The 26,694-nt window shown below is 42.2% G+C and overlaps 2 protein-coding genes across 8 annotated transcripts; one reads left to right on the forward strand and one right to left on the reverse strand.

Annotated features, from left to right (window-relative positions):
* Window positions 1-2,944: 2,944 nt before the first annotated feature.
* Window positions 2,945-14,741, reverse strand: LOC129186015 (zinc finger protein Eos-like). Of its 6 annotated transcripts, none has more exons than XM_054783797.1 (8): window positions 14,579-14,738; window positions 13,729-13,787; window positions 13,523-13,627; window positions 11,417-11,659; window positions 11,184-11,351; window positions 10,952-11,101; window positions 9,426-9,557; window positions 2,945-7,486 (listed from the first exon to the last, which is right to left on the reverse strand). In XM_054783797.1, the coding sequence occupies exons 2-8, from the start codon at window positions 13,766-13,768 to the stop codon at window positions 6,702-6,704; spliced, it is 1,623 nt and encodes a 540-aa protein (XP_054639772.1). In that variant the 5' UTR covers window positions 13,769-13,787; window positions 14,579-14,738; the 3' UTR covers window positions 2,945-6,701. The 6 variants fall into 6 exon arrangements, with proteins under 6 accessions (XP_054639772.1, XP_054639774.1, XP_054639775.1 ...); XM_054783799.1 differs by having other exon boundaries at window positions 14,618-14,708; XM_054783800.1 differs by lacking the exon at window positions 14,579-14,738 and adding an exon at window positions 14,345-14,453.
* Window positions 12,968-25,672, forward strand: rhebl1 (Ras homolog, mTORC1 binding like 1). 2 transcript variants are annotated; one of them, XM_054783814.1, is made up of 8 exons: window positions 12,968-13,143; window positions 18,274-18,345; window positions 18,415-18,482; window positions 20,149-20,231; window positions 20,989-21,045; window positions 21,118-21,165; window positions 23,484-23,565; window positions 23,630-25,672. In XM_054783814.1, the coding sequence occupies exons 1-8, from the start codon at window positions 13,140-13,142 to the stop codon at window positions 23,720-23,722; spliced, it is 507 nt and encodes a 168-aa protein (XP_054639789.1). In that variant the 5' UTR covers window positions 12,968-13,139; the 3' UTR covers window positions 23,723-25,672. The 2 variants fall into 2 exon arrangements, with proteins under 2 accessions (XP_054639789.1, XP_054639788.1); XM_054783813.1 differs by lacking the exon at window positions 12,968-13,143 and adding an exon at window positions 15,744-16,164 and having other exon boundaries at window positions 23,630-25,666.
* Window positions 25,673-26,694: the final 1,022 nt, after the last annotated feature.

The following is a 26,694-nucleotide window of genomic DNA, read 5'->3' on the forward strand; positions in this document are numbered from 1 at the left end:
AGAAACACAATCGAATTAAAGACGTAAGTCATGGCCAAACAGGAAGTGGTGACCGTGTGGTGTCTTGCTGCCACGTGGTGTCTTTGGCAATCAACAATCACGTCTACAGCGAAGGTAAAAGTGACTTTTTCATGTTCATTTATCCCTTTCGTTCATCACGGATGTGCATTTAGAGTTGCATTACGCATTTAAAACTACAAAAACGTGTTTTGTGTTAACATTTGTGAGCGCCATTTTGTTTGGCACGCTAGCTACTTTGTTAGACTCTTAAGGACGTTTTGTGGTAAAAGTACATGAAGAACACGGTTAATAACACCACAACACGTGCGCAGTCATTGTACTTTAACCAGAGAAATGTACGTAAACGAGGCAAAATTTTGGGATCAGTTTTCGCACGCTAACCGATGTTGGGCTGTATTTTTATTTTTATTTTTATGTGGGTACGTGTCACAAAGTGCTGCGTGGTGCAAACACGTTTAGGTTCTGTACACAAACACATCTGCAAATATTCAACATCTGTGTTGGGATTGCTTCACGTCCATACCAGGGGTGTCCAAAGTGCGGCCCCGGGGGCATTTTAGTCTGAGGCCTGTTTTTTATTGGCAAATAAAGTCATTAATAGTAAGATTAAATATGATGGAAATAAATGGGTGTCTTTTTATCCAATCCCCCCAAAAAAGGATTTGAAAGCAATAAAAATTATGCAAACAAAATCGTTTTTTAACAAAATGATAACAATGCTGCTTTTGTTTATGAATGAAAAATTGTTCTCATGACACTGTAATTGCATTTTTTTCTAGAACTTAAAATCCATTACTTTTGTTTGCAATTTTTTTTTTTTGCTTTCAAATTTATTTTTGGTTTGACTGGCAAAAATAAAAAGGCACACCTTTCTCTCAATAAACGATTAGCTTATTCCGTCTTTCCCATATGTTCATTTATTTGTGGCAGGCTGCCACAAATAATCAAATTTTAAAAAATCAAAAATTGTTCTCATGAAACTAGAAATTTTGCTTGTTTTTCTTTTTTTTTTCTTCTGTATCTTTGTTTTTGGCGGCCTGCCATGAATAAATTTGGACCACCACAGATAGATTTGGCGCTACCTTTTTAAAAAGTAAAATTTGCATGAAATAATTTTAAAGAAAATGATAAGAATGCTGCTTTTGTTTACAAATCAAAAATTGTTCTTATAAAACTATACATTTTCTTTGTTTTTCATGAAGTTTTATTTGTTTTTCCGGAGGTTTTGTAAAAATAAATAATGGTAAGAATAATTTTGTTTGCAAATCTTTTTTTTTTTTTTTGCTTTCAAATACATTTTTTATTTAATTGGATAAAAAAGGAACAAATTCCTCTCCATAATTTATTAAAAATTCAGTGCCCGCCACAAATAAATTTGGATCGCCACAGATACATTTGGTACGACCTTTAAAAAATAAAATTGCAACAACAACAAAAAAATGTTTCAACAAAATTCTAAGAGTGCTGCTTTTGTTTACAAATCAAAAATTGTTCTCTTGAAACTATACATTTTCTTTGTTTTTCGTGGAGTTTTCTTTGCCATTCTGGATGTTTTGTAAAAATAAATAATGGTTAAAAATAATTTTGTTTGGAAATCTTTTTTTTGTTTTTATTTTAAATGCATTATTTTTGTTTGCAAATCTTTTTTTTTTGCTTTCAAATCCATTTCTTGTTTGGATAAAATAAAACCCAAATTTCTTTCTATTAGTGATTAGAAGTTCACTATTTGTGGTCGCCACAAAAAAATTTTAATCGCCAGAGATAGTTTTGGTGCTACCTTTAAAAAAAAAAAATAAAATAAAAAAATTGCAAAGTAATTGGTAACAAGGCACACATTTCTCTCCACAAATGAATAGATACTCAGAGCCCGCCACAAATAAATGTGGACTGCCACAGATAGATTTGGCGCTACCTTTACAAAAGTGCTATTTTTTTCCAAGCGTTTGTAGCTGGTGGTACGGTGGATGGCATGGTAGCGCTGCTCGGTAGCACACCACGGCCGACGTGGTGGCTCACGATAACGCGTGTTGATCAATAGTGCGATACTGGACGATCCCGTCACTTCTAACTCACAAGCTAAATTGACCGTAGCCTATATTGATTGACTATGCGGCCCTCGGTGGAAAAATGTTGGACACCCCCGCTTCCTAAAACTTGAAAATGGGAGTTCTGCAGTGCAATCACCCGCTTCATTTTGTATTTTTTTTTTAAATCCCCACTTGCGTTTCCACTCGAACTAGCATACGGGTACGTACGACGGAGCATTAGGGCCACATTGAAAAAACTAATATCAGACTTCAAGAATAAAGTTGCACATTTACGGAAAAAAAGTCGTAAATGTACGAGGGAAAAGTCGCAAATTTATGAGAAAAAAGTCATAGTTACGTGAATAAAGTTGTACATTTGAGAGAGAAAAAGTCGTAAATGTACGAGAAAGAAAGCCATAAATTTACAAGAATAAAGTTGTGAATTTATGAGGAAAAAAGTCAGAATATGAGAATAATAAAATAAATAAAATAAAAGTTGAAATATTACGAGAATAAAGTTGTAAATGTACACAAAAAAGTAGTAAATTTACAAGAATAAAGTTGCAAATTTGAGAAAAAAAGCGCAAATTTACAATAAAAAAATCAGAATATTACGAGAATAAAGTTGTAAATTCATGAGAAAAGTCATAAATTTACAAAAAACAAAGTTGTAAATATATGTGGAAAAAAGTCGTAAATTTAGGAGAAAAGTTGCAAATATATGAGGAAAAAAATCACAAATTTCAAAGAAAAAATTGTAATATTACAAGAATGAAGTCGTAAATTTACAAGAAAAAAGTCATATATTTACGAGAAAAAAATTTGTAATTGTACGAGAGAAAAATGGCAAATTTACAAGAAAAAAGAGGTAATATTACAAGAATAAAGTCATAAATGTACGTGAAAAAAAGTAGTAAATTGACAAGAATAAAGCCTTAAATTTACGAGACAAAAAGTTGGAAATGTATGCGAAAAAAGTCGTGAATGTACGAGAAAGAAAGCCGTAAATTTACGTGAATAAAGTTGTAATATAATGAGAATAATGTTGTCATTTTGAGAAAAAGTCTCAAAATTACAAGAAAAAATGTCGTAAACTTATGAGAATAAAGTCGTACATTTCGTCATAAATGTATGGGAATAAAAGTCTGAAATTTATGAGGAAAAAAGTGGTAAATGTATGAGGAAAAAAAGTTGCAAATTTACAAGAAAGTCGGAAATTTATGAGAAAAAAAGTCATAATATTACAAGAATAAAGTTGTAAATTGTGCGTAAAAAAGCAGTAAATTTACAAGAATAAAGTCGTAAAGTTATGAGGAAAAAACATAAATGTGCAAGAAAAAAGTCAGAGATTTAAGAGAATGAAATCCTACATTTCCGAGAAAAAAGTCATCAATGTATGTGGAAAAAACATGTTTTTCTCGTAAATGTATGATTTGTAAGATGTAATGTAGGATTTTTTTCCCTCATAAATTTACGACTTTATTTTCGCCCCCAAGTGTGGCCCTAATACTCGGTGGCAGATAAGAAAGCAGCTGCTTCGCTGCGCTGGTGAAGGCTAAGACCCCAAAGCGGCGTGCTGACACATTTCTCTTCAAGGTGAAAGCATCTGCAGCGCACAGCCAAAGAAAGGCCGCATTAGAAGGTCGTCCAATGCAAGACTTGTATTATTTTCCCTTGCTGAAGGTCTTTCACGTCACATCTTTGGAACCTCACGGTCTGCCATCACTACATCTGTATCCATCAAACCAACAACAACAACAAATTGGGGCTATATTGGGTGTTGGGGTGACATTTCGGGATGAAGAAGCTAAAATACACGATGAATGTTCCCGTACTTTTTGACACAAGTTGCTGTTCTCCAACGAGAAGCTCCAACGGTACCAACGTCCTGGTCCAAACCAGACCAGGGGGAACTGGCCACTGTTAGGAATGGAACATGTTCCACTCTGTTTTGGATAAGTACTGATAAGACACTTTACAGACCGCTCACACCTCGCTAGACTTTGGCCGGGCAGCTGCTTGCATTCATTTGTTACGTCGGCACCGGCATCGTTCATCATCAGTGAAGACACCGACAGACCTTCCCACTTCATGACATTCAAGTATAGTATAGTACTGTGTATACCAGGGGTGTCCAAAGTGCGTCCTGGGGCCCATTTGTGGCCCGTGGCACATCCTGATGATGTCATTTAACAAGAAAAAAACCCAGCAAAATTGGGAAAATAGGCAGCCATTTTGCAAGAATAATGTCAAAGTATTAAGAGAAAAATGTGTAATCCAACGAGAAAAAGCTTTTCTTAAGTCATAATATGAAAAACAAACACTTTTTTTTTAATTTTTGGAAAATTAGGTTGCGGAAAAAGGTCTAATGTTCAGAGAACAAAGTCCAAATATTATTGGAATAACGTCAGAATTACGAGGAGAAAAGTTCCAAGAAGAAAGTTGAAATAGTTGCAAAATTAAACAAAAACACCCCAAAAAAGTAGAAATGGGGGAAAAAAATAGCTGTCATTTTACGAGAATAAAGACAAAATGTTCAGAGAAAAAAAAAGTTCTAATCTAACCAGAAAAAGTCATAACACAAGAATGACATGAATATTAGCAGGAAACATAACGTCATTATAGTAGCTTAATGTAATCATGAAATACTATAAAAGAAATATTAAAGAAAAAACACCTTATTTTTTAAAGCCATATTTGGTCAAACAAACAAGTTTAATAAAATGTTTGGACAATTATGGTAGCTTTTGGAAAACGTGATCATTTTACGAGAAAAAAAAATGCTCTATTCTAACCAGAAAATAAGTCACAATTTTACCAGAATAAAATTGAGATATTACGAGGAAAAATAGTCATTTTATTGTGAAAGGCACAGATTAGAAAATTAGCTTGTGGAAAAATTCATATTATTGGAATAAATTCATCATCATGAGATGAAACTTTTCAAGAAAAAAAGTTGAAATATTTGGGAAAAAAATCTCTAACAAGAAGAAAAGTCACAATTTTAGGATAAATCATATTATAAGGGCAAATGTCTTTTTAGTAGCATATAGCTGCAATATTAAATATTGTCATTTTTGGAAAATGAGTTCTAATATCACAGGAATAAAGTCAGAATATGAGCTGAAGAAAATGTAGAAAGAATGTCATGAATGACATATTTGGTGAGTGGAAAAAAAGAAAAAGGCTGCGGCTAAAGCAAGCCTGCACTCAGCCTTGCGTGGCGGCAGCTGTAGCATTACACCAGCAGGGACTGACAGGTGCTGTCAAGCACTGCGGCCACGATCGGCCTGTCAGACTACTTGTCTCTCCATTCTTTGAGGAAAATGGTGCCAGGCGCCCCACGGATGGTGGCGCCCCGGGGCAACGCGAAAACAGGGCAAAGTGCGGGGGTTTCCTGGGGTCAACGGGAGGGTGAGCAGGTGAGCTCCGTGCTGGAGAACAGCGACTTGTACTTTTGGAACGTTTAGAGAAGGTAGAAGTCGCGTGTGACCGTGGCGTCCGGTAACCGAGCTGACGGCACGCCACGACCGCGTGATCGTGTTCAAATGGAGATCCCGCCTCAGCGACCCTTCGTCATGTCAGATGTTTGTCATATTTGAAAGAGAAATGTGCAGCTCCTTCGTGGATTCTAGAAAACACTTTAATATCAGAATATTCTGGCAGGTATCAGTGCAACAAAAGCAGTCATGGGGGGGAAGAGAAAAAAACCCAAAACGACAATCACACACAATTCATCCACAGAAAGGCCTTCAATGCACACGTCGGCGTTTCCACGCGCTTCTGGAAAGACGACGACGACGACAAAAGGTAGCATGCCGACGCTCATTCGGCCCGTCCCGTCCCGTCCCGTCCCGTCCCGTCCCGCCCCGCCCCACCCCGACTCGTATTCCACAAAAAAGTGCTTTTATGTTCCACACGCCACTCTTACAAAAGGAAAGGTGCACTTTTTTGAGCAAATTTTGCCCATGAACACACACGTCTTTCTCTTTTCTTTGCCTTCTAAAGATATAAAAACAGGTAAAAAGAGGCAGCCAATTCATGCACTTAATGTGCCTCCAAAAAGCGCCAACAAGGCTCCATCTCCATAATGTGAGCTGCAAATGAAGCACATTGTTATTACTTGTATTCTGATGAACATTGTTACGCCCAAGAACTACCTTACTGGCGTAGTGACACCTCGCCACGGCAAAGCGGCTAGCTGCTAGCTGGCTAGTAGCTTTTGACCTGTTTTCATATCTTCAGAAGGCACAGAAAAGAGAAAGACCTGTGCTCATGTCTCACATAAAAACCAGAACAAAAAAAGGTGCACTTTTCCTTGAAAGGATGAGAAGGACTTGGACCTGGTGCTTGGTTTTGGTCTGCACTTTGTTCACAGCAAGTTCTTCCACCTTGGGAGTTGACTTGGAGGGAAAATGAGGTGGAAGGAGGATGAATTGGTCGTCTTAAAGTCTTCACATTTGACTTTGGAAAGGTAAAGTGCTTGGGTCGGGTCGGTCTCGTATGCGCGTCAGGTGTGAATCCTTCAGTCGGGAGCAAGGCACACGTGCGGATGGGAAAGTGCATGTTCAAAGTGCTTTTTAAGTAACAACAAGCCTCATGTGCGGTGCAGACCAAAGCCCGGCCAGGTCCTCCTCGGGGTTCGGCCTCCCCTCAGTCCAGGATGTGCTCTCCACGGACGATGTGCGAGGAAAACTCGTAGCGGTCTTGGCTGCGGTGGCCGCAGATGTTACACTCCAGCGGCTGGCGGAATCCGTGGCAGCCCATGTGGATGGTGAACATGACGTGGTCCAGGAACAGCACGCGGCAGTGGTCGCAGCGGAAGCAGCGCACCGTCCTCCCCTCGCCGTCCACAACGCGCAGGGTCTCCCTGGAGGTGGAGGAGGGCGCCGCGGGTGAGCTGGGCGCCGGGGCCGGGCCAGGGGGAGGGGGTGCCGCGTGACCCCCGTCCTCTCTTTTCACCTCCCTGTCTTTGGCGTGGGTGGGGCTGTGGCGGTAGTGCGGAGGGGGGGCGGCGTGGTGGTTGCTGGAGTTGGGGAGATGATGCCCGTTGTTGCTGTTGCACGGCTCGTCCGGCACGCTCTCCGTGTCCGTGGAGTCCTGGCAACCGTTGCTGGGCGAGGATCGCCCCACCGGGAGGTCCTCGTGGCCCTCCGCCGCCTCCCGTCCGCCCGCCCCCGGCCTGGCGCAGACCCCCGCGTGGTCCGGCCTCAGCCCGAACGCGCCCGGCGCATGAGGCGCACCGTGGACGGATCGGAGTTCGGAGAGACACGAAGGGTGCGTGGTGGGCAGGTGAAGAGGCTGAAGCGTGTCCACCGCCCCCCCACCACCTGGCAGGTACTCTCCTCCGGGGCCGTGCAGGACTTCCATGTCTCCTGGATGCGAGTCTCCATCATCGTAAGGTACGTGACCAACGCTGACATGAATGTGCTTCTGTCCTGCAGTCAGGAAAGACGACGACGACACAACATGTCATCATCTTCATCCTAAAGACGTACTGTTAGTACTGACAGAAAAATACAACATACAGCATGTCTGTATGATTATTAGTATTATTAGTATTATTAGAATACCAGATTCACCTTAAATCAGTGGTGTCCAAAGGGCAGACATTTTTGGCCCAGAGTTGTTTTTTATAATAGGCACTCAGCATATTGTAAAAATAAAATACCAGAGGGTATTAATAATGAACACCCTCCGGGGGTCCCTTTAGTTTCCCACCCTGTCAGGTCCCAAGAGGGCCAAACGCCTACTCCCCCAAAAACTGCCGTAAGAACATAACAGATTCACATTTTTGTGTGTGCTTCGATCGATCAAATCAACTGGAGTTGTGACAAATAATACCAAACATGTAAACAGCTATTTTTTTTTATTTTAACCCTCTAAATGCCCATTTACTTCAATGATGTCACTGCTTTTGCTGAGAAAAATACTCGCAAAATGAGTTATTTACCATAAAATAAATAAAAAATATTCATGTTATGATTTTATAGCAGTTTCTTTGGCCTCTAGGGACATGAAAGGGTGGGAAATTTGGCCTGGCCGCCTGGTTGACCTAGGAACACATTTTCAATTAAAATGTTATGCTGTTTTTTTTTAATGAAAAAAAAACATCAGAGGAAAAATGATGCCATACGGGGTAACACAACCAAAGTTACCAGCAAAAATGTACCTGCACCTGTCCTTCGGGACCCCAATAATGAGATGTATTGTTAGATATTATGGTCGTCCCTCACCACTTTGTGCTTCAAATTTGGCGGCTTCACTCGATCATGGCTTTTCAAAAACATGTTCATGAAGAACTCATGCTGTTTCGTGGGTGAATACAGCCCATTAGCAAAATAAAATATGCATTTTTAAGCAGAATTGTACATATTTTTTTGCCTAAATGAAGCATCTTCAAGCATAAAAATGAAGTGAAAATCACATTTTAGGCATTCAGAAGACACATTCAAAGACACTGTCATATGTAGTATTCTACACTGGCCACTAGGTGTCTGTAATGTCACACTGACACGACAATGGCTACTACAGAAAGTACCAAAACAACAACTCTCCCAATGCTAACATGTGTGAGCCTTATTTATTTTCTCTTATTATGTCTCCCATATTGCGTAATTGGAGTGTAAAGGTGACTATAGGGTTGTTATTTCATGTCTAGAGGGCTCTAATCATGTTATAACGCATATTTAGAAGGTCATTAATGTTTTATTTTCTCTTATGTCTACTTTATTAGGTAGTAGGAGTCTAGACATGACTATAGGGGTGTTATTTCATGTCTGGAGGGCTCTAATATTGTTAAAAAGTGTATTAGGAAGGTGTGCTCTATTCATAAATAAGGAATCGTACTTTGTGAAAATGGACTAACGGGTGGGTGTGGAACCACTGAGCCACCATGGACGAGGGATTACTGTAAATGTGTAGCATCACACACTGACTGCAAGGCAGACAAGGCATCTGTAAAGCTGAAGGTTGCGGTTGAGTTTTGCTCTGTACCAGGGGTCCTCGATAGGCCGCCCACGGGGTCGAAAGCTTGTCATCTGGCCCGCCAGACATCACCCAAATAATGACAGCATGCAGTCTAGCTAGAGAAGTACTATGAAGTACTTCCTTTGCGCTGCGGGGAGCAGCAGTGAGACGTACGCGTCACCATGAAGAAGACGACGGCAAATATGGTGCTATGCACTCTAAAAACGAAACAAATTTGGACTTTTAACAGCGACCGGACTACAAAATATGCATTTACCAAAAATGCAGTGGAGAAGCCGATGTGTTTACTTTGTAACGACGTAAACGCTGCCTCGTTTGGAGGGCATGTACCCCGCCTGCGGAGGTGCTCTCAGGCCAAACGCTGAACTCTTGACGCGGGCCACTCACCTACAAATTTCTGAGGCATGGATCTTTTGCGTTTGGTGATGCTGCCGGCGAGCCGATCGATAAAAGTCATCTTGTCTGAGGAGGCATGCAGCGGGGAGTCTGGTATGAACTCCATCTCCCCAATCTCCTCGCCTGCAAAAGCAGATGGAAATATCCTAAATACCGAGTGGAACGAGTCACGTCGATCAGGGGTGTCCAAGGTGCAGCCCCGGGGCAGCTTGTACAAATAAAATGATTAATATTCATGATATACACTCCTCGTCAAAATGTAAAGAGCAGGTGAAACGTGAAGAATGTACATTTTGCACCATATTGCTGCACTTCAAAGAGGAATAAACTCACTCTTTTGGACAATCCTTCGTGTTCCCCTCATCTAAATCCAATGGAGAACATTTGGGGATGGATTTACAAAAATGGACATGAGTTCCAGACAGTGGATCCATCTTCCCCACCTGGAGCAACATTCCCACTCGCCTCCTGGAAACACTGGCATCAAGCACACCCAAAGCCAACAAGAATGGCACAGCTACTCATGACTCACTCCTTTTTTATAGTGATCTTATTCCTCTTTGTGAAGTGCAGCGTTGTCCTGTTGAAAAAGCCACTCATTACCACACAGACGAGGGCCTTCAGCCATGAGGGACGCCCCCTGCACCACCTCCATTGCTGCTCCGTTGTTCCGCTGAAGGATCACGATGGTGGAAAACATCTCAGGTGGGATCTCCTTGTCATGCCAGTAACGTTGGAAGCCATCAGGACCGTCAAGGGAGAATAAAACTTTCTTCCACCTTTCAATGTCCCATGTTTGGTGCTCTCCTGCTAATTCCAAACCTTGAAGGAGACCAGGCCTTTGAAGATGTTGTTTCTTCTCCGGCAGATGGCGTCTGCACTCGGCACCGGTAACAGCCTTCATTTGGGCTGAGGATGGTCCCGTGTCTTGACCTCCGCTGACATTTTTTTGGGGTATACCGCTTGACTTTTTTGTTCCATGAGCCTCAGGATGTTTTCCAGAAGTTAGAAATGACTGTCTTACTGCGTCCAACCTCAGCATCAGTGGTGCGCTGCGAGAGAGAGGCCTTGCTTATGCAGCTCAACAAACAAAGAGAGAAAGCTTTCTTTCCTTTGCCATCAAGAGATGATGACAGTGTGAACACCTGACACTAAATCACATTCAATCCACTTTTTTACCAACATTTGGCCTTTTAAAGGCTGTGATCTTCAACTTTTCATCAACAGCCTATTTCACTTCAATGCTTCTTTTTGTCTCCCTCCCATTTCTTCTTCTTGCATTTTTAATCTCTACTTGGAACCTCCTTAACATCCAACGGTGCAAAATGTGCATTCTTCACGTTTTTCACCTGCTCTTAACATTTTGATCAGGGGTGTATTATTAGATATTACACTAATTTGCATGGAATGTTTTGCTGTTAGTATCTTTAACGCACGCCCGTATCTTTCCATTTTTGTGCATGTGGCCCTCGGAGGAAAAAGTTTGGACACCCCTGACGTGGATGAATCCTGCTCACCTGGATTCTGAGCGCTGTTGGGCTGCTTTGACTCGGCACTCTGCAAGTAGTTGTAGCAGCGCTCCAAGTGTTCCTCCAAGGTGCTTTGTTGCTTGTAACTACGACCGCAGTAGCTGCACTTGTATGGCTTCCCCACCGTCGGAGAGGATACTGGACCCAAAGTGGAAGGAGAGGATTTGGGTTTGAGAGCTTGACATTAAAAAGTAAACAAACAAACAACGTGCTTGCCTACCAGCATGGGTGCGAAGGTGGCCGGTGAGCGCGTCTCTCCTTCTGCAGGCGTAGCTGCAGAAAGGACATTTAAAGGGCTTCTCTCCAGAGTGCAGCTTGATGTGACGGAGCAGGTTACCTTTCTGAGTGAAGGAGGCGCCACACTGATTACACTGGAATGGCCGCTCACCTGCAGAAACAAACTTATTACCTGAAAAGGCACGCTCCTACGCATCTTTTTAATTTAGCAGTTACCCGTGTGGCTGCGCTTGTGCACCATGAGAACATTGGGGCCGATGCAGATCATGCCACAGATGTCACACTTCAACTTCCCATTGGGTAGCCTGACGCCCTCATGGTTGGCCAGCTCCCTGTAAGCCCCTGTCGCCTCCGTGGACCCCTGATCCGGACCTCCTTCCTCTACTCGCTCCACTCGCTCATCCTCATTACTCGGACCGGGGTCTTCATCGCTGTACAACTCCACTTTAATGGAGTTTGCTGCAGAAATGCAGTAAAGTCATTTTTCATTTCACTGGGAAACATGAGGAATACAGTAGATGGTGGGGGTTACTCTCCCTGACCACCAGCAAATAGCAAAATAAACTAAAGAACGGTAATCCCTCGTTTATAGCAGTTAATTGCTTCCCGCGATAAGTGAGTTTCCGCAAAGTAGGAGTCAATATTTTTGTAGTTAGGCATAGAAAACCTGCTTACGATCTTCTAAATACAGTTTTTAACATTACTAGAGCCCTCCAGACATGAAACAACACCCCTATAGTCATATTTACTCCTATTACCCAATATAGTAGACATAATCAGATAAAATAAGACATCGAAAACCTGTGTACGACCTTCTAAATATGCTTTTTAACATTACTAGAGCCCTCTGGACGTGAAACAACACCCCGATTGTCACCATTACACTCCTATTACCCAATATTGTAGACTTCATCAGAGAAAATAAGACATTAAACATAAATAAGATAACAGACTCACACATTAGCAGTTCCTTGTTGTTTTTTCTGGACAGCGTACTTCCTTGCGTCTTTAAACGTCTTTAGGCTGGTATTAGCCAACACAGTAGACAGAATAAGAGTAAATAAGCCATGTAAGACGTAAATAAAACTCCTGCTCAAGCAGTGTTACAGTAAATGTGTTCCCTAGGGAACCTTAGTGAGGAGTCTAGTGCCTGTCTCACCAAACACTGACACTTAGTGGCCAATTTAGAATACTACATTCACAATTACGATGCTGCTTCTGCCTTGTATTTTAGTTCATTCAGTTAGATCATTTTTACGCTTGAAAATACTTAATTTTGGCCAAGAATAAGTCCAATTTGCTTAAATATGCATATTTATTACTAATAATAGGCCAGATTCAAACAACACAGTGATCATTTCTTCATTTTTGAAAAAGCACGATATGGCGAGGAAGCGATAATCCAACTGCGATATTTTTATGGGAAACACCCATAAATGTCTACTTTTAACACTGGATTATGCTGCTGTGTCGAGGTGCCTCCGTACCCGACACTGGCTCGCACCTCCCCCTCCAAGCCTCCTGTGTAATGCACAGAAGAAAAATCCAGGTTGAAGCCCTAAATAGGCCTCACACACTTAGAAAAGACATTTACAAAGTATAAAATGTATAGCTAAGCACCACTAATGAATGATGACACTAATGGAATCAGAGTCACGGCGTAGCCTTCAGCCTGGTCGTCAGGCTCGCACTACAACCACACTTCCATCTCCATCTGCCTCTCATGCGGCTACGCGATGCTTTTTTAGCACGTGTTCATAAATTATTTACAAAGATGTTTTCTGACAAAAACAGCCTTTTTCCAATGAGAAAAATGTGTAAAAAATGTCTGCTAATTTGTAGGGATGCAAACGCTGAGTCGCCAACATGCGGGGATCCACTGTTACACCAAGAAGTGGCCACCTAAAAACAGACTATTTTTGGAGAGGAAAAAACATGAATGGGTAGGTTTTCCCACAAATACAATTGTTAAAAATCAAAAATCCACAAATTTGCGAGGACACGAACGCTGAATCAGGATTATGCGGCCATCCATAGACTATTGGGTAATTATTATTATTTTTTTAATCAAAAATCCACCAATGTATGGTGACACGAAGGCTGAACGGCGATTATGTGGCGGACCTACTGTAAGTACTTTTCCGCCATAAGCTGTCCACCTAAGAACAGACTATTTGTGGAGAGCCAACAGACAAACAGACGGGTTTTCCCCACATATAAAACAAACAGGCACTTTTAAAATGAAAAATCTGCAAATTTGCAAGGATGTGAACCCGGAATGGCGATAACGTGGGGATCCGCTGCAAGTACTTTTCCACCTACCACTGAGGGAGCGGTGAGGAGAGGTTTCCTTGCTGTTTGGGGTACTCACTGTCGGACCACCAAGACCTCCTGAAAAGTCTCTTTCCATTGAAGAGTCCCCACTAACTGCAACAAGCACAAAAAATACACTTTTAGCTCCCATTATTACAACTTGCTGAACTGGATGATATATGTGCCACAACAAATAATAATAATAATAAGCTAACCTGACATGTAAGACTGGCCATTGCAGTCATCAACATCCATGCTAGATCGAGGCCCCACACTGAAATGACACTTCCAATTAGCATAACGCAATGAACGATATTGCATCCATCTAGACAACCAGGGATCAAAACATGCACATGACGTCAGTGACACTGTCAAGCGTGAGCTACGAATGAAGAAAGGTCCAAGTGTAAAATGAGAGCGTGTGTATAACAACAATGTCGATGCCTATTTGACCTGTTTTATGGCCGTGAAAGCGACAACACAGCCAACTTGAACATTAGCGGCTACGACTCAGCTGATCGCCTCATTTCTAATTCGCCTGACTCGTGACAGCGTCGACAAAAGTCCGCAAACACTTTTCATTCAGAATAAGTGTCATCGATCAGTACTGTGTCCGTGTTAATGGATAAATGTGTCAATATAGATTCCCCTCGTATTTCCCGTAACTTAGCAGCTAAATGACGAGTCGGCCTTGGCGGCTAATGTAATGCTAGCTTGCCTTGTGCATGTGTGCTACAGCCAAGTTAGCTGCAAGCAATACCGCAACGTTTACATTCGTGTCCGCTTGCTGGACAACGTGGATGCAAGTGGAATACGCGCAGACATTCATACCAAGTAATCTGACCAATGTAACATCAGACATGAAAAAACAAACAGATGTCGACGACGGTTTGTCACTAGCATAACAAACATTAGCCGGCTACATGCTAGCAAGCGCAGCCAGTGTTTCCCCGATGGTTGCTATGGCACCCGCAGCCTCACCGAATGCTATGGCTAGCCAGCTACTGACTAGCGAGCGAGCTCTCCATGAAGCAAAGTAACGGCAACCGACGTATTTCGACGTACATTTACTGTTGTCCGGTCCCTTGATGTCGATTGCGTTACCTGTTCCGGGCAAGGGCGACTAGCGAGGTTATTCGGCTTTAGCATCAGCCTGTTTGGGTTTATGACGACGACATTCCCGGCAGGACTACCTCACGCGCCAAACTATTTCCGGTTACAGCCTCCCAGTGCGCTCAATATTTCTGAATTATTAATTAAAGCAAACAAATATTACATGTATTCTTGTAATATAACATTATACCTATTTTTAGACTAAAAACCAACCGGAATCAGATGAATTATATAAAAGGGAAATAAAGCAGTAAACAGCAGAGCTCGCTTGTTGTATAGAGAATCTTTGACGATTGGTTTTGCAGTACTGTGTTTAAAAAAACGTTGTTTTGAAGGTTGCACTGCAAAAACGTTTTGCTGTTTTAAGGATGTAATGCAAAAAAACGCCAGAAAAATATCTTCAATATGACAGAAACAGTCCGCTGTTTTTAAGGATTTGCTGAAAAAACAAAAAAACGACCATGGGGACCCAGCTGTGTTGTCAAAAAGTCCATCCATCCATCTATTTTCTATACCGCTTCTCCTCATTATTGTCGCGGGGGCATGCTGGAGCCTATCCCAGCTGACTTCGGGAGACAGGTGGGGTACACCTTGGACTGGTCGCCAGCCAATCGCAGGACACATATAGACAAACAACCATTCACACTCACATTGATACCTATGGACAATTTAGAGTCTCCAAATAACCTGACATTAACCTAACCGCAGTACCTGGTTTCCTCCCACATTCCAAAAACATGCACATTCCACATTCGAAACCCACACACGCACGGGGAGAAGATGCAAACTCCACACAGAGATGCCCAAGCGGAGATTCGAACCCATGTCAAAGATCCTCAATGTGACAGGAGCCCTGTGCTTTTTTAAGGATCTACTGCACAAAATAACGCCCGTTAAAAATCCTATACGTAACAGGAGAACTCTGCTGTGTGTGTGATACTGTATTGAAGAAGTTTGGGTTATGGTTCAACTTTGTTGTGGTATTTGTGTTTCAGTGTGGCACACCGGAGCAACTTGTCGCAAACATCCATTATGACAGCAGGCTGTGGGCGTCAGGGCGACCCCCTGGTGGCGTCATGTAGAATTGCAGCACATGTGACGTCAGCGCTGCTTTTACGACGGTGTGCTTACACAATGACACTTTCCGTCACTTAAGCCTGCGAGTTGTACCCGCGTCCCCCCAAAACCCAAACAAATCTTCACCGCCTTTATTTCAAGTCCGGGCGAGCGTTTCAAGATTTTAATATCTCGCTCGACATCGTTTACTGTGCCGGATTGGAAAGAAGACGTTGTTTCCGAGATAAGTACATGCTGTACTTCCTGTCGTGAGCTCGATCTGAAGAGAGAGAGGCCCAGCGGCGCTTCCCCCCTAAAAAAAAAGTTTGTTGTTGTCACGTGACGGGAGACGAATGTGGCGTTAAAAGTTGAGTTTGGACAGTAAAACTAGCTCGGCCTGCTACACGTGTGATCGATCACTTCTCCGACGATGCCTCAGCCCAAGTGCAGAAAGATTGCTGTGATCGGTTACAGGTCTGTGGGTGAGTAACGCTCCCCGGCTCGGTCCTGCGCTAGCTAGCATGCTAACAGGCTAAAGTCCTGGCTTTGTTTTCCTGGTGGCTGACCTCAGCAACATGCGCTCTCCTTTCAGCAAACTTTCCTCACGCACACGCTTTTAACGACCAACAACTGACTGCAAACACTTGAAACACACGTAGGCCCACCGCTGTTCAGTATTGTTGCAAGCTGGTCTGTGATGAACAAACTAAAGTGACATTCCTGTTTGTTGCTAGGCTAGGTGAAGCCCCGTGTGCCATTTGTACTTGGAATGCAGTCAAAGTCAACCACACAACCCCCCCAAAATGAGAAAAATGCAATACGAAACGCAATATGGTAACACTTTACAAGTCATCGTGCCCCCGAAAAAGAATAGGAAGAAGCAGAGCATATTTAATCCTACCCGCGTTTACTGACAGTCTGTCCATTTCCTGTGTTTACATGTGCAACAACGAAATCAAATGCTCACCCAAAGATAAAACGAATGGATAATACAAAATATATAGTAAACAACTTACTAACTGTGAATATATCATCTGTCATCTTATGTTTATTAAGGTTCAGCAGATCCAAAACGATCTTTTTGATTAACTACAGTCTACTTACTAGTAATGTGCGATACCACAGATTTTGTTTCCGATCCGATTCAGGCTGGTGTCGGCGATACCGATACTTTGTGCAAATTCACCAACCGTGTCTGGTAAATTTTAAAAAGTACTGTTTCCTATCATCGCAGGTGTCATTTAATTAATGTATTAAGTAAATTGTTAATTAACATACATTAACAATTATTTCAAAAAATATATATATTTTAGACATTTTACATATAAATATACATTTTATATATTTTACCCTGGAGTATGCTGAGGTAGTGGGGTGATTTGCAATATAGTCGAGCTAAAATACAACAGAAAAAACAGGACAAAGTCATATAAAATATGTAAAAAATTAAACAATAAAACAAGAAGATAAGTGAATTAATAAAATCATTAAAATAAATGATTCATGATTAAGTACTACAAGAATGAAAACTTCATTCACGTTTAGGTCTGTCACGATAATCGATTAATCGAACGATTTAAAAATAAATAAATAAATAAAAAAATAGGTCGATAATTATGACGCCCTGGTTAAATTGGCATGTGCACGTATGCGTGTGTGTTACACCTGTTTTTTCTCTGTGCCACACAGGCTGGATGACAAGAGCATTCACTCTGTGCATGTGTCTGTGCGCATTGGTTCTATAGTGGAATGAACAGAGGGTGAACCCTCTTGTCCTCTCATTCAGCCTCTTTGTGAAGGCGGGGCTACTAGTGAATGGATACAGAGTGCTAGCAGTTAGCCTCGTGAGCCAGCATACGCTAACATGAACGAAGGCACAGAAGCGATGCTTTCTGAGGCGAACGCCACTGCCGACAGTCCCTGTGTGGGAATATTTTGGTTTTCAGGTGAGCGCATGAACACCAACGACCGACACAGATAGTTTTCTCAACTGGGGGAAAAAAACTACAGATGTAGGTGTATCGGGCAGCGGATCCTTCGCCCCAACAGTCTACGCTTACTGAGGCATTTGGTCAGCAATGTAAATATAAACAAAATGGTACATACTCACAGACAGCTCACACAGGTACACTATATTTGAGTACCATCTAGTGGTTGAAATGTGAATCTCACCTCTCATGACAATAACGGAAAAAATGATCTTAAAAAAAAAACGTTGATAATATCGATTATCCACGATAATTTGTAGCACAGCGATCGACCAGCAAAATTTGTTATCGTGACAGGCCTATTCACGCTTCAAACAAACATGACCTCAAATGACTAAGTATCAAAAGTATCAATATTTTGATATGAGTGTCAAAGTTAGAGCCTGAGGGGCTGGTATCGGAAGTATGGATATTTCAGTATGGATCCGCACATCACTACTACTTAGGCAGCATTAAAACATGCACTTAGTGACCTCCTGTTCAGTGCAAAATATGCCTGGATTACACCCTCTTTTTTTGGTCACTGGAAGAAAAATCAGTCCAATCAAATTGGAAAAAAAATCCTAATAGTTAAAGGCTTTTTTGTCCATTTACCATCTACAGGAAAGTCATCTCTTACTATACAGTTTGTGGAAGGACAGTTTGTCGACTCCTATGATCCCACCATTGAAAATAGTAAGTAACAGTATTGAAGTGACGCACATGATAAATGTTGTTTATAAACATGGTCATTCCTCTCTCCAGCGTTCAATAAAATGGTCTGCGTCAACGGTCAAGACTTCAACCTTCAGCTGGTCGACACAGCCGGACAAGTGAGTTGTTGACACATTTTTCATAGACGGGGGCAATTTGGATGTTTTTAGAGGTGAAAAGAAATGAAAACGTGCTTGTGTAGCTCTCAAACAAACTCAAATGTCAGCACGTTTTATTTCAAATATCACAAAGCCTTGTTGTTGATATCGCATACAATACTGTATCCTATTTGGTAGGGGTGTAATGGTACACTATGATCGTGATATTCCTTTACCGAGTAGATGCCTGACACAACGTGGCACACTTCCTGTCGCTGGCTTGTATGTAATCCATACCGTGTGGGGAAAATCGGTACACCCCTGTACCGAAGCGAAAAATGTAATTATGAATACATGTCCCGTTGCACCCCTGCTGTTTTGGTGATACTCAGTAAAGCCTAGGTCACAACCGCTCGTACGGGCTTCTATGTGCAAGAAACGCACGGAGGGCGTGCGTGTGATGCGCTGTCACGCCGTAGACCGGCCGCAGAGGTTCTTTGTCATGTCCAACAAACTCTACGGGCACTTACAGTATGTTTTTTTTCAGGTTGCAAGACAAACTTATGCACTTCAAAGGTCTCCGTGCGTCGTCCGTACGGTCAACGTGTGTCTTTCATACGTTTTTGCTGCTATCAGGTTTGGGCAAAATGTCAGTTTTTCCCGTACGTCGCACTTGCGGACTCCGCATGTGTAAGGTCAGTGTTCATGACTCCACCAGAAGAAAGACACTGGGCAAAAACGCTCTGCATGGCAGAGTTCCAAGACCAAAACCACTGCTGAGCAAAAAGAACATTAAGACTCGTCTCAATTTTGCCAGAAAACATCTTGATGATCCCCAAGACCTTTGGGGAAATACTCCAAAAGTTGAACTTTTTGGAAGGTGTGTGTTCCATTACATCTGGCATTTCATAAGAACATCATAGCAACAGTAGAATATGGTGGTGGTAGTGTGATGTCTTCAGGACCTGGAAGACTTGCTGTGATCAATGGAAGCATGAATTCTGCTGAAGGAGAATGTTGGTGACCTCAAGCTGAAAGCAACTTGGGTTCTGCAGCAGGACAATGATCCAAAACACACCAGCAAGTCCATGTAGCATTGGGTGTTTTTCTCCGTTTCATTTAAAAAGTCCATAAAGTGTTCAGCTGTGTTGTCATTGACTAATATTAAAATCAAACTAATATTCTAAAAATAAGAAATCAGGAAGGGGGCAAACACTTACCACACCACTTTATATGTAAAGATAATATTTAGATTTGATTCCTGTTGCAATGCGCATTGTTATTTATGTGATGGGATGTGGGCGTGAGGTCACGGTGCAGAACCAATCATGTTTCCGGTATGGATCTTATGTAGTTGGTGCGTACAATGTACAAAGCCTGCATGGGACGCAAGGTTGGTTCTTTTATTTGTACGGGGTCAGGGGTCCTGGAAGGACCAGAAAATGAGAAGGAACGGCGCATCAGGTATTTTCCAGCCTTTTTTTCAGGTCGGTTGTTTGATGGACGTTGGTCTTCCAACTTACGTGCAGCCTCAGATTTCGTACGTGGTACGCATGTTCCACGCACGTGCGCGGTGATCTTACTCCTTCGTAGTCACAAAAACGCAACAATTTGGGGAACGGCCATGAAATGGTCCATCCGGTTGTGACCTAGGCTTTACACTAAAATGCCATCCTATCATTTGCAGGACGAATACTCCATTTTCCCACAGTCCCACTCAATGGACATCCACGGATATGTCCTTGTTTATGCTGTGACATCCATGAAAAGGTATAAAGTTGTTTAGGACTCTTGTACATATTCATAAAAAGGCCCACATGTATACAGGGGATCCCCACATGTTCACTGCCCTACAATTTGCTGATTTTTTTTTTTTAAATCAAAACATTGTTTATTTATGTGCAAAACCCACCATTTTGTGCGTATAATCTGCATAATTAGGCCGTTTGTTGGTAGAAAACCCATCGTATATGTCCTACATTGGTAAAGCTGGAGTTGCACGGGACGTAGTCGGATGCAAACTTCATCTTCAAATGCCCGCCTCACTCACGGCGCAACCAAATACTGTATAACAACAAGTAACACGTGGAACACAGTCTAACTACCACATGGACCTTGTGGGTATTGACATTTAAACGCTATATATACATGTAAAACTACTATTTTATACTCATTTATAACCCACAGATCATGCTGGGAAGCCCACATGCACGCTTCCCCAACAGGAAGTTACCCAGCATGCATTGCGACTTACTAATGAGTAGAAAATAGTATTGTTTTGCATGTATATGAGTGTGTAAGTGTTTATTTCCATTCCTGCGTAGTACATTGTGTGTTGTACATACTGTTACTTTGGTTGCACCGTGAGCGAGGGAGGCGCTCCGTCCTCAGTTTGTCAGTGCCAAGTGTGTTGGCATCTCAGTTACTCGGGGATCTTCTGTAATAAGTGATCATTTGTGTTTATAGATGGGACATTTTGTATATCTGCTTGATCAGTAAAGGAGCTGCCTATGTTCTCTTTGCTCAGTTTTGAGGTTGTTCAGGTTCTACACGACAAGCTGCTCGACATGGTTGGCAAGATTCAGTAAGTTTGCTCGAATGATTTCAGTTGAATGCTTCCCAATTTAGTGTTTAAAGTAGTTTGTTTCCTGTTTAGAGTTCCAACCGTTCTTGTTGGCAACAAAAAAGATCTTCACATGGAAAGGTAAGCACAGCACCAGATCATACGCCAGCTGATATGTGCTAGAACTAGGGATGGGTACCGCTAACGCTACTTGTATAGGCACCGACCGAATTCAGTCAGTACTTGCCGGGCAACGACTCACATAAAATCAAAAAGGTATCATGTTTGCGTTCCTAAACGCCAGTCTCCGTGGAATGTCATGGTGCTGCCAGAGGGAGCCCGGAGCCCAGAGGGAGGCTGACGTCAATGAATGCGTTGTTTAGATGCAATGCATTATGGGTAAACTTTAAATGAGTTTTTTTTTTTTTATTTTTTATTTTAAACTTGCATTGGTACATGTTTGTATATTTCTCAGGTATACATTTTAAGTGCTAAGTTAGAATTTAGCCATAAATTAGCAGCACCGTTGTATAATCCGCAATGTTCAAAGGTTAAGAAAAAAGTGGTGGCTTGTACACTGGAATTTACGGTAATATTTGACATGACTGACGCATCCCGGTGTGTAGAAACGTATCAAGCAGTGCCATGTTTCAACACCAAAACGTCACTTTTATATTCACAAATGAATGAAAATAGACTGAAAATCATGCGTGTGTGTTTGGTTTGTCAGTGATAAGTGTACAACAGCAATAACAGGTCGGTAGATGGCATAAAACCTACGTGACAAAGAACTACGCCTGTCACGAGAACACATTTTGCTGGACAATAATTGTACTACAAATGATTGCTGACAAACAATATTATTGTTCACATGATTTTGGCACCATTTTTACATGAATGTGATGATAACACCTGACATAATAATGCCAGTACACACCATCAAAAGCAATAAAGTTTCATTTCTGAAGAGTATTTAACATTCTACTGTAATTGGAATGTCAAGAGCTTTTAAATACAATTAAACATCATCAAAAACAAACAAAAACACCTCGATGAAAATAAGTGTCTCCTTTTAGCAAAATTGCACTGACTGTTTATAAAATAAATATAAAAAAAATATATCATAAAAAAATATAAATAAATCGTAATCACAATATCTTTTATTTTAAATCTGTGTCACTTTCGTTCTTCTTATGAATATATAAAATTGAGGGAAAAAAAAATAAAGAGGACAAATAACCCAGAAATAGTCTGAAGTTGACATTGTGCGTCAACACAGACGTCAGCTCATTTGCTTATACAGTTGAGTGTGGAATACGCTCTTTACCTTTTTAATCAGGTCTAACCTTTTGTGGGAGATAAGTTAACATTTATTACCACATCAACACACACAAAAGTACCGAAAATTGGTACCTGGTACCGTATCGGTTCAACTGTGAAAGGTCATCCCTTAACTATAACCCTAGTTTGTCAATAAAGAGGAGGTTGAGAGAGGCAGCAGCTGTACTATTACACCGCTGTTGGACGTGTAGGGAGGGGCATGCATGGTAGTATTAATAGTATTACTGCACCCACTGAGCTATGAGGGAGGATTGTACCACTATCTGACCTTGCTGGAGGTGAGTGCCAAGGTAGTTTATTAACTCATTTTTCAAAATTCAACCCCTTCAGTAGTGGCCATTTTAGACCGTTTGGACTGATCTTTATCGGCAAAAAAGCCAACATCAGACATCCCCACCATAAACTCTTTACAATTTTCACAATTGGACCTAAACTGTGTGTGCGTGTGCATGCGTTAAAATGTCCCTACAATGCGTAACCTTCTGCTTGCTACACTCCTCCACGCTCTCTCACGTCCTCCTTGCTGTCCATGGTGTTAGTACTGTAAAACAGTGTTCCCCGGGCCGTGGGTCATTTGGTACCGGGCCGTACAGAAAGAAAAAATAATTTCCATTATTTCATTTTTTTTAATGTTTTATTTTGAAAAGTGGCCGATTTCTCTGTGTTACATCCGTCTCACTTGACGCATGTCCATGGTGCGTGTGCTAACTTTATCTCATGTTGCACAGATAGACTACTACTGTATTTTTACCATTTTTCTTTCACCTCATATTTGGTGTCAAATGCTGATACTATGTGGGAATGCATGAAGGTAAGTTTTGATGACTTATTGAGTGCTAATGTGCACATTTGCCTCAAGTGAATTCATGCTAGCGCACTTCCTCTTACCACACACGTCAAACAGCCATGTAATCATCTCTCTGGAAACACTTGGCTGGAACTTGAACTGGTGGATGGTGGGTCAGCATTCATTTTGTGCTTTTAGTTTGATCTTATTCATGTCTTAGTTTTACACAATACATCATAAATAAGATAAATTAGATCGCTATAATGACCGACCAAAAAAAACGTAAAAGTCGTTGGTGTTGAATGAGTTCATAAGAAGCCATGTTTGTCAGGGTCATTAAGCCGGAGGAGGGGAAGAAGCTGGCGGATTCCTGGGGTGCTGCTTTCATGGAATCCTCAGCCAAGGAGAATGAGGTATTGCTGCGAGGGTTTTTTCCTGCTGCTTTTTGTTTCTGACCAGCTTGCTTGACATGTCCAGACTGCCGTGGAGCTTTTCAAGCAAATCATACTGGAGATGGAGAAAGCCGACGGGAACGCGCCGCCAGAGGAGAAGAAGTGTGCCGTGATGTAAAGGTGCATTCGGTACACGGGTAAAGTCGCTCGGCTGAAGGCAGGAGGCGCAGCTTCACCAGCTTGCCAGTGGCGACCCCCGCCTCCGACGGCGGCACGATGCAGCAGCGATACCATCTCCATTTGTTCCAAACGATTCCATTAATGATAACTCTAAGAAGAAGCTGTTTGAGGCAGAGAAGCACCTTTTTGTTCTTTTGATTATTTCAAGCGGGCATCAATTTAGCCAAATGCAAAGAAAACAAACTTGCCAAACAGGGAGCCTATCCGCATATCATGCTCATAGCTTTGGGGTGCTGGAGTGGGTGTGTAAAGTCACATTACAGTCGCCCCTCGCCACGTGGCGCTTCCAACATCACCCCCCTCACGTTTTTCACCACTGTTCAACAGTTAATTCATTGATAAATGATCGCTGCTTCCTGGTTGACTACGGCATACTTTGACTCTAAATATATATGCATATTTAAGCATATTTTATGATCTTGTTTGCCCACATGAAGCATTTGCAGGAATAGCCATGGCTAAATGAAGTAAAATACAAATACAGTACAAGCCATTAACGCCGCCATTCAACTTGTCAGTGTAGTATTCTACACTAGTCACTAGGTGGAGGTCATTGTTGGTCGAGACAAGCACCAGACTTGATCAACAACAGCTTTACATCATCACACAACAGGCACCATAAGACTACCGAGGGGTGCACGTTAATTATCGGGCCGATGCATCCGATAACATGGAAAATAGCTCTGATTACCGATCATTCAGAATCAAGCGCTCCTTTTATTTCCTTCTGCCTGTGACGTTAACGCGGTGGTTCTCCATTTTTTTCTGTCATGCTACGGTGACAAAACAGAACTGTTTCTGCTCCTTTACAAGGTCAACTGGCTTATTTTCTTTGATTCGATCTACTCTACTGGCTAATATGGATGTAAAGGTGACTATAGGGGTGTTATTTCATGTCTAGAGGGCTCTAACATATTTAGAGGATTGTAAACAGGATTTTTACGCCGCAACTAGGAAACTATTACATTTATAGAGAAGATTTATGGTGGTCGGGTGTGGAAGTAATGGACCGCCATAGACGAGGGACGACTGTACAGTACGGGGAACGTGATGCTCCGTACGCCACAATGGTGGATGTGCCTTCATGAAACACGCACTGCAATGTTTATCACACGCCTTCCACCATGGACTCTCACGCTATTTATGCTGTCCCTCACTCGTGTTTGAGCTTTTGTGCCGAGCAGAGGACACACCCCTTCCTTCCATCAGTCCTGCAGCTGTTACGGAGCCCGCAGATAACCGGAGTGTAGATTAGAAACCATCCTAGATCCTTGCCACTTACTGTATTTTACTGAGTAATAGAGTAGAGTTTGCTGTTTTTTGAGTGGTGCAGGCGTGCGCTCCCGCCATTGGTATGGAGACACGTGCATTCTTCACACATTTTTTGAGATTGTGGTCATGATTTGAAAGGACGTCACGCGTACACAAAAATATCAACTTTGGATTGAATGATCACTGCCAGACACCGTAAGAGCCGATTGGCCCCTGGCTCTTGTGGCCTTAAAAGACGCACGTCTGTGGACTATAATCACATGATTGATATTTTCCCCTCCCCCCATATAGTTGCTAATGATTGCTTTTATCAAGTGCTTTGTTGAGTAAGTAGTTAATGACGACGAAAGACGTACGGAGGCTGGTGATGCTGTGTCTTGTGCCTTACAGATGTTCAAAAGTCGCCCCAAACCGCTTCCCTCCATGACCAAAGGTGCTCTTAAAGGGTTTCTACTTCTGTCTGTTAGCGTGGTCCCATTGGGCGGCGCCGGCGTTTACGCAACACCGACACGCCCACGGTGGTCTGCGTTCATTCAGAAATCTTGCTGTAAACAGTTTGTATATAAAATCTGTTACTCAATTGATGTCGTGTTGTGTTTTTGTTACTCGACTGTGTCCAGGGAGTGACTGTTTCCCCACAGGACTGCGATCTATTTGTGGTGGCGGTTGGATGCATAATGTTGACACATTAGCAAAAAAAAACCCCACAAAAAGCAAAACAAATGAACTTTATTCTTTCCCTTTTTTGTTTTTGTTCTTTTTATACAGAGCCACCTGTGAATGAGATACTTTTTTGTGGCGGGCCACCACTGAACTTAATATATTTTCTGGAGGTGCACGATAGTTATCGGGCCGATATGAGGGAATTATGACGTCATACGGGGCTGCACGGTGGCCTAGTGGTTAGAATGTTGGCCACATGGTCAGGAGATGTGGGTTTCCTCTCACATTCCAAAAACATGCATGTTAGGTTAATTGGCGACTCCAAATTGTCCATAGGTATGAATGGGTTTTTGTCTATATGTTGTTTTTCTATATGTGCCTTGCGATGTGCTGGCGACCAGTCCAGGGTGTACCCCTCGCCCGAAGTCAGCTGGGATAGGCTCCAACAACCTGCGACCCTAGTGAGGATAAGCGGCATAGATGACGTCATATGGATAAACCCAATAACATAACTGATCATTTGAGGGGAAAAACACTGAAATGATGCGAGATTACCCGTACTGTTCAGGTGAGCAAATCAAGCGCTCCTTTTTTCTCCTGCCTGTGACGTTGACGGTCTGTCGTAACTTCCCCTGAGCTCACTTGTAAACAAACATTCACTTTCAGAGATTTAAAAAAAAACAAAACATGGAGCATAGAAAAAAACCTTATCAGCCACCTGAAACACCAGCGCTGCGGCATTTGAAAACTGCAGATGGTCTCCGTGGCGTCACCGGCTGCTCGGAGCGCGTGTCCGAATACAGTGCACCTTTCTGGGCCACAGCAGGTGGCTCCTCCCCCTCTATACTCTGGTTCTCCTAATAGTAGTGATGTGGTAGTAGTAATGTCATCATATTTCATTAGGACAAATCAACAGGTACGCTTGGTCACATCCTCATTTGTTCCAGTCCTCCTTACCTCCAGGTGTGCACAAAC

Source organism: Dunckerocampus dactyliophorus, chromosome 8 (assembly GCF_027744805.1).
Source record: "Dunckerocampus dactyliophorus isolate RoL2022-P2 chromosome 8, RoL_Ddac_1.1, whole genome shotgun sequence".
Taxonomy (NCBI): Eukaryota; Metazoa; Chordata; class Actinopteri; order Syngnathiformes; family Syngnathidae; genus Dunckerocampus; species Dunckerocampus dactyliophorus.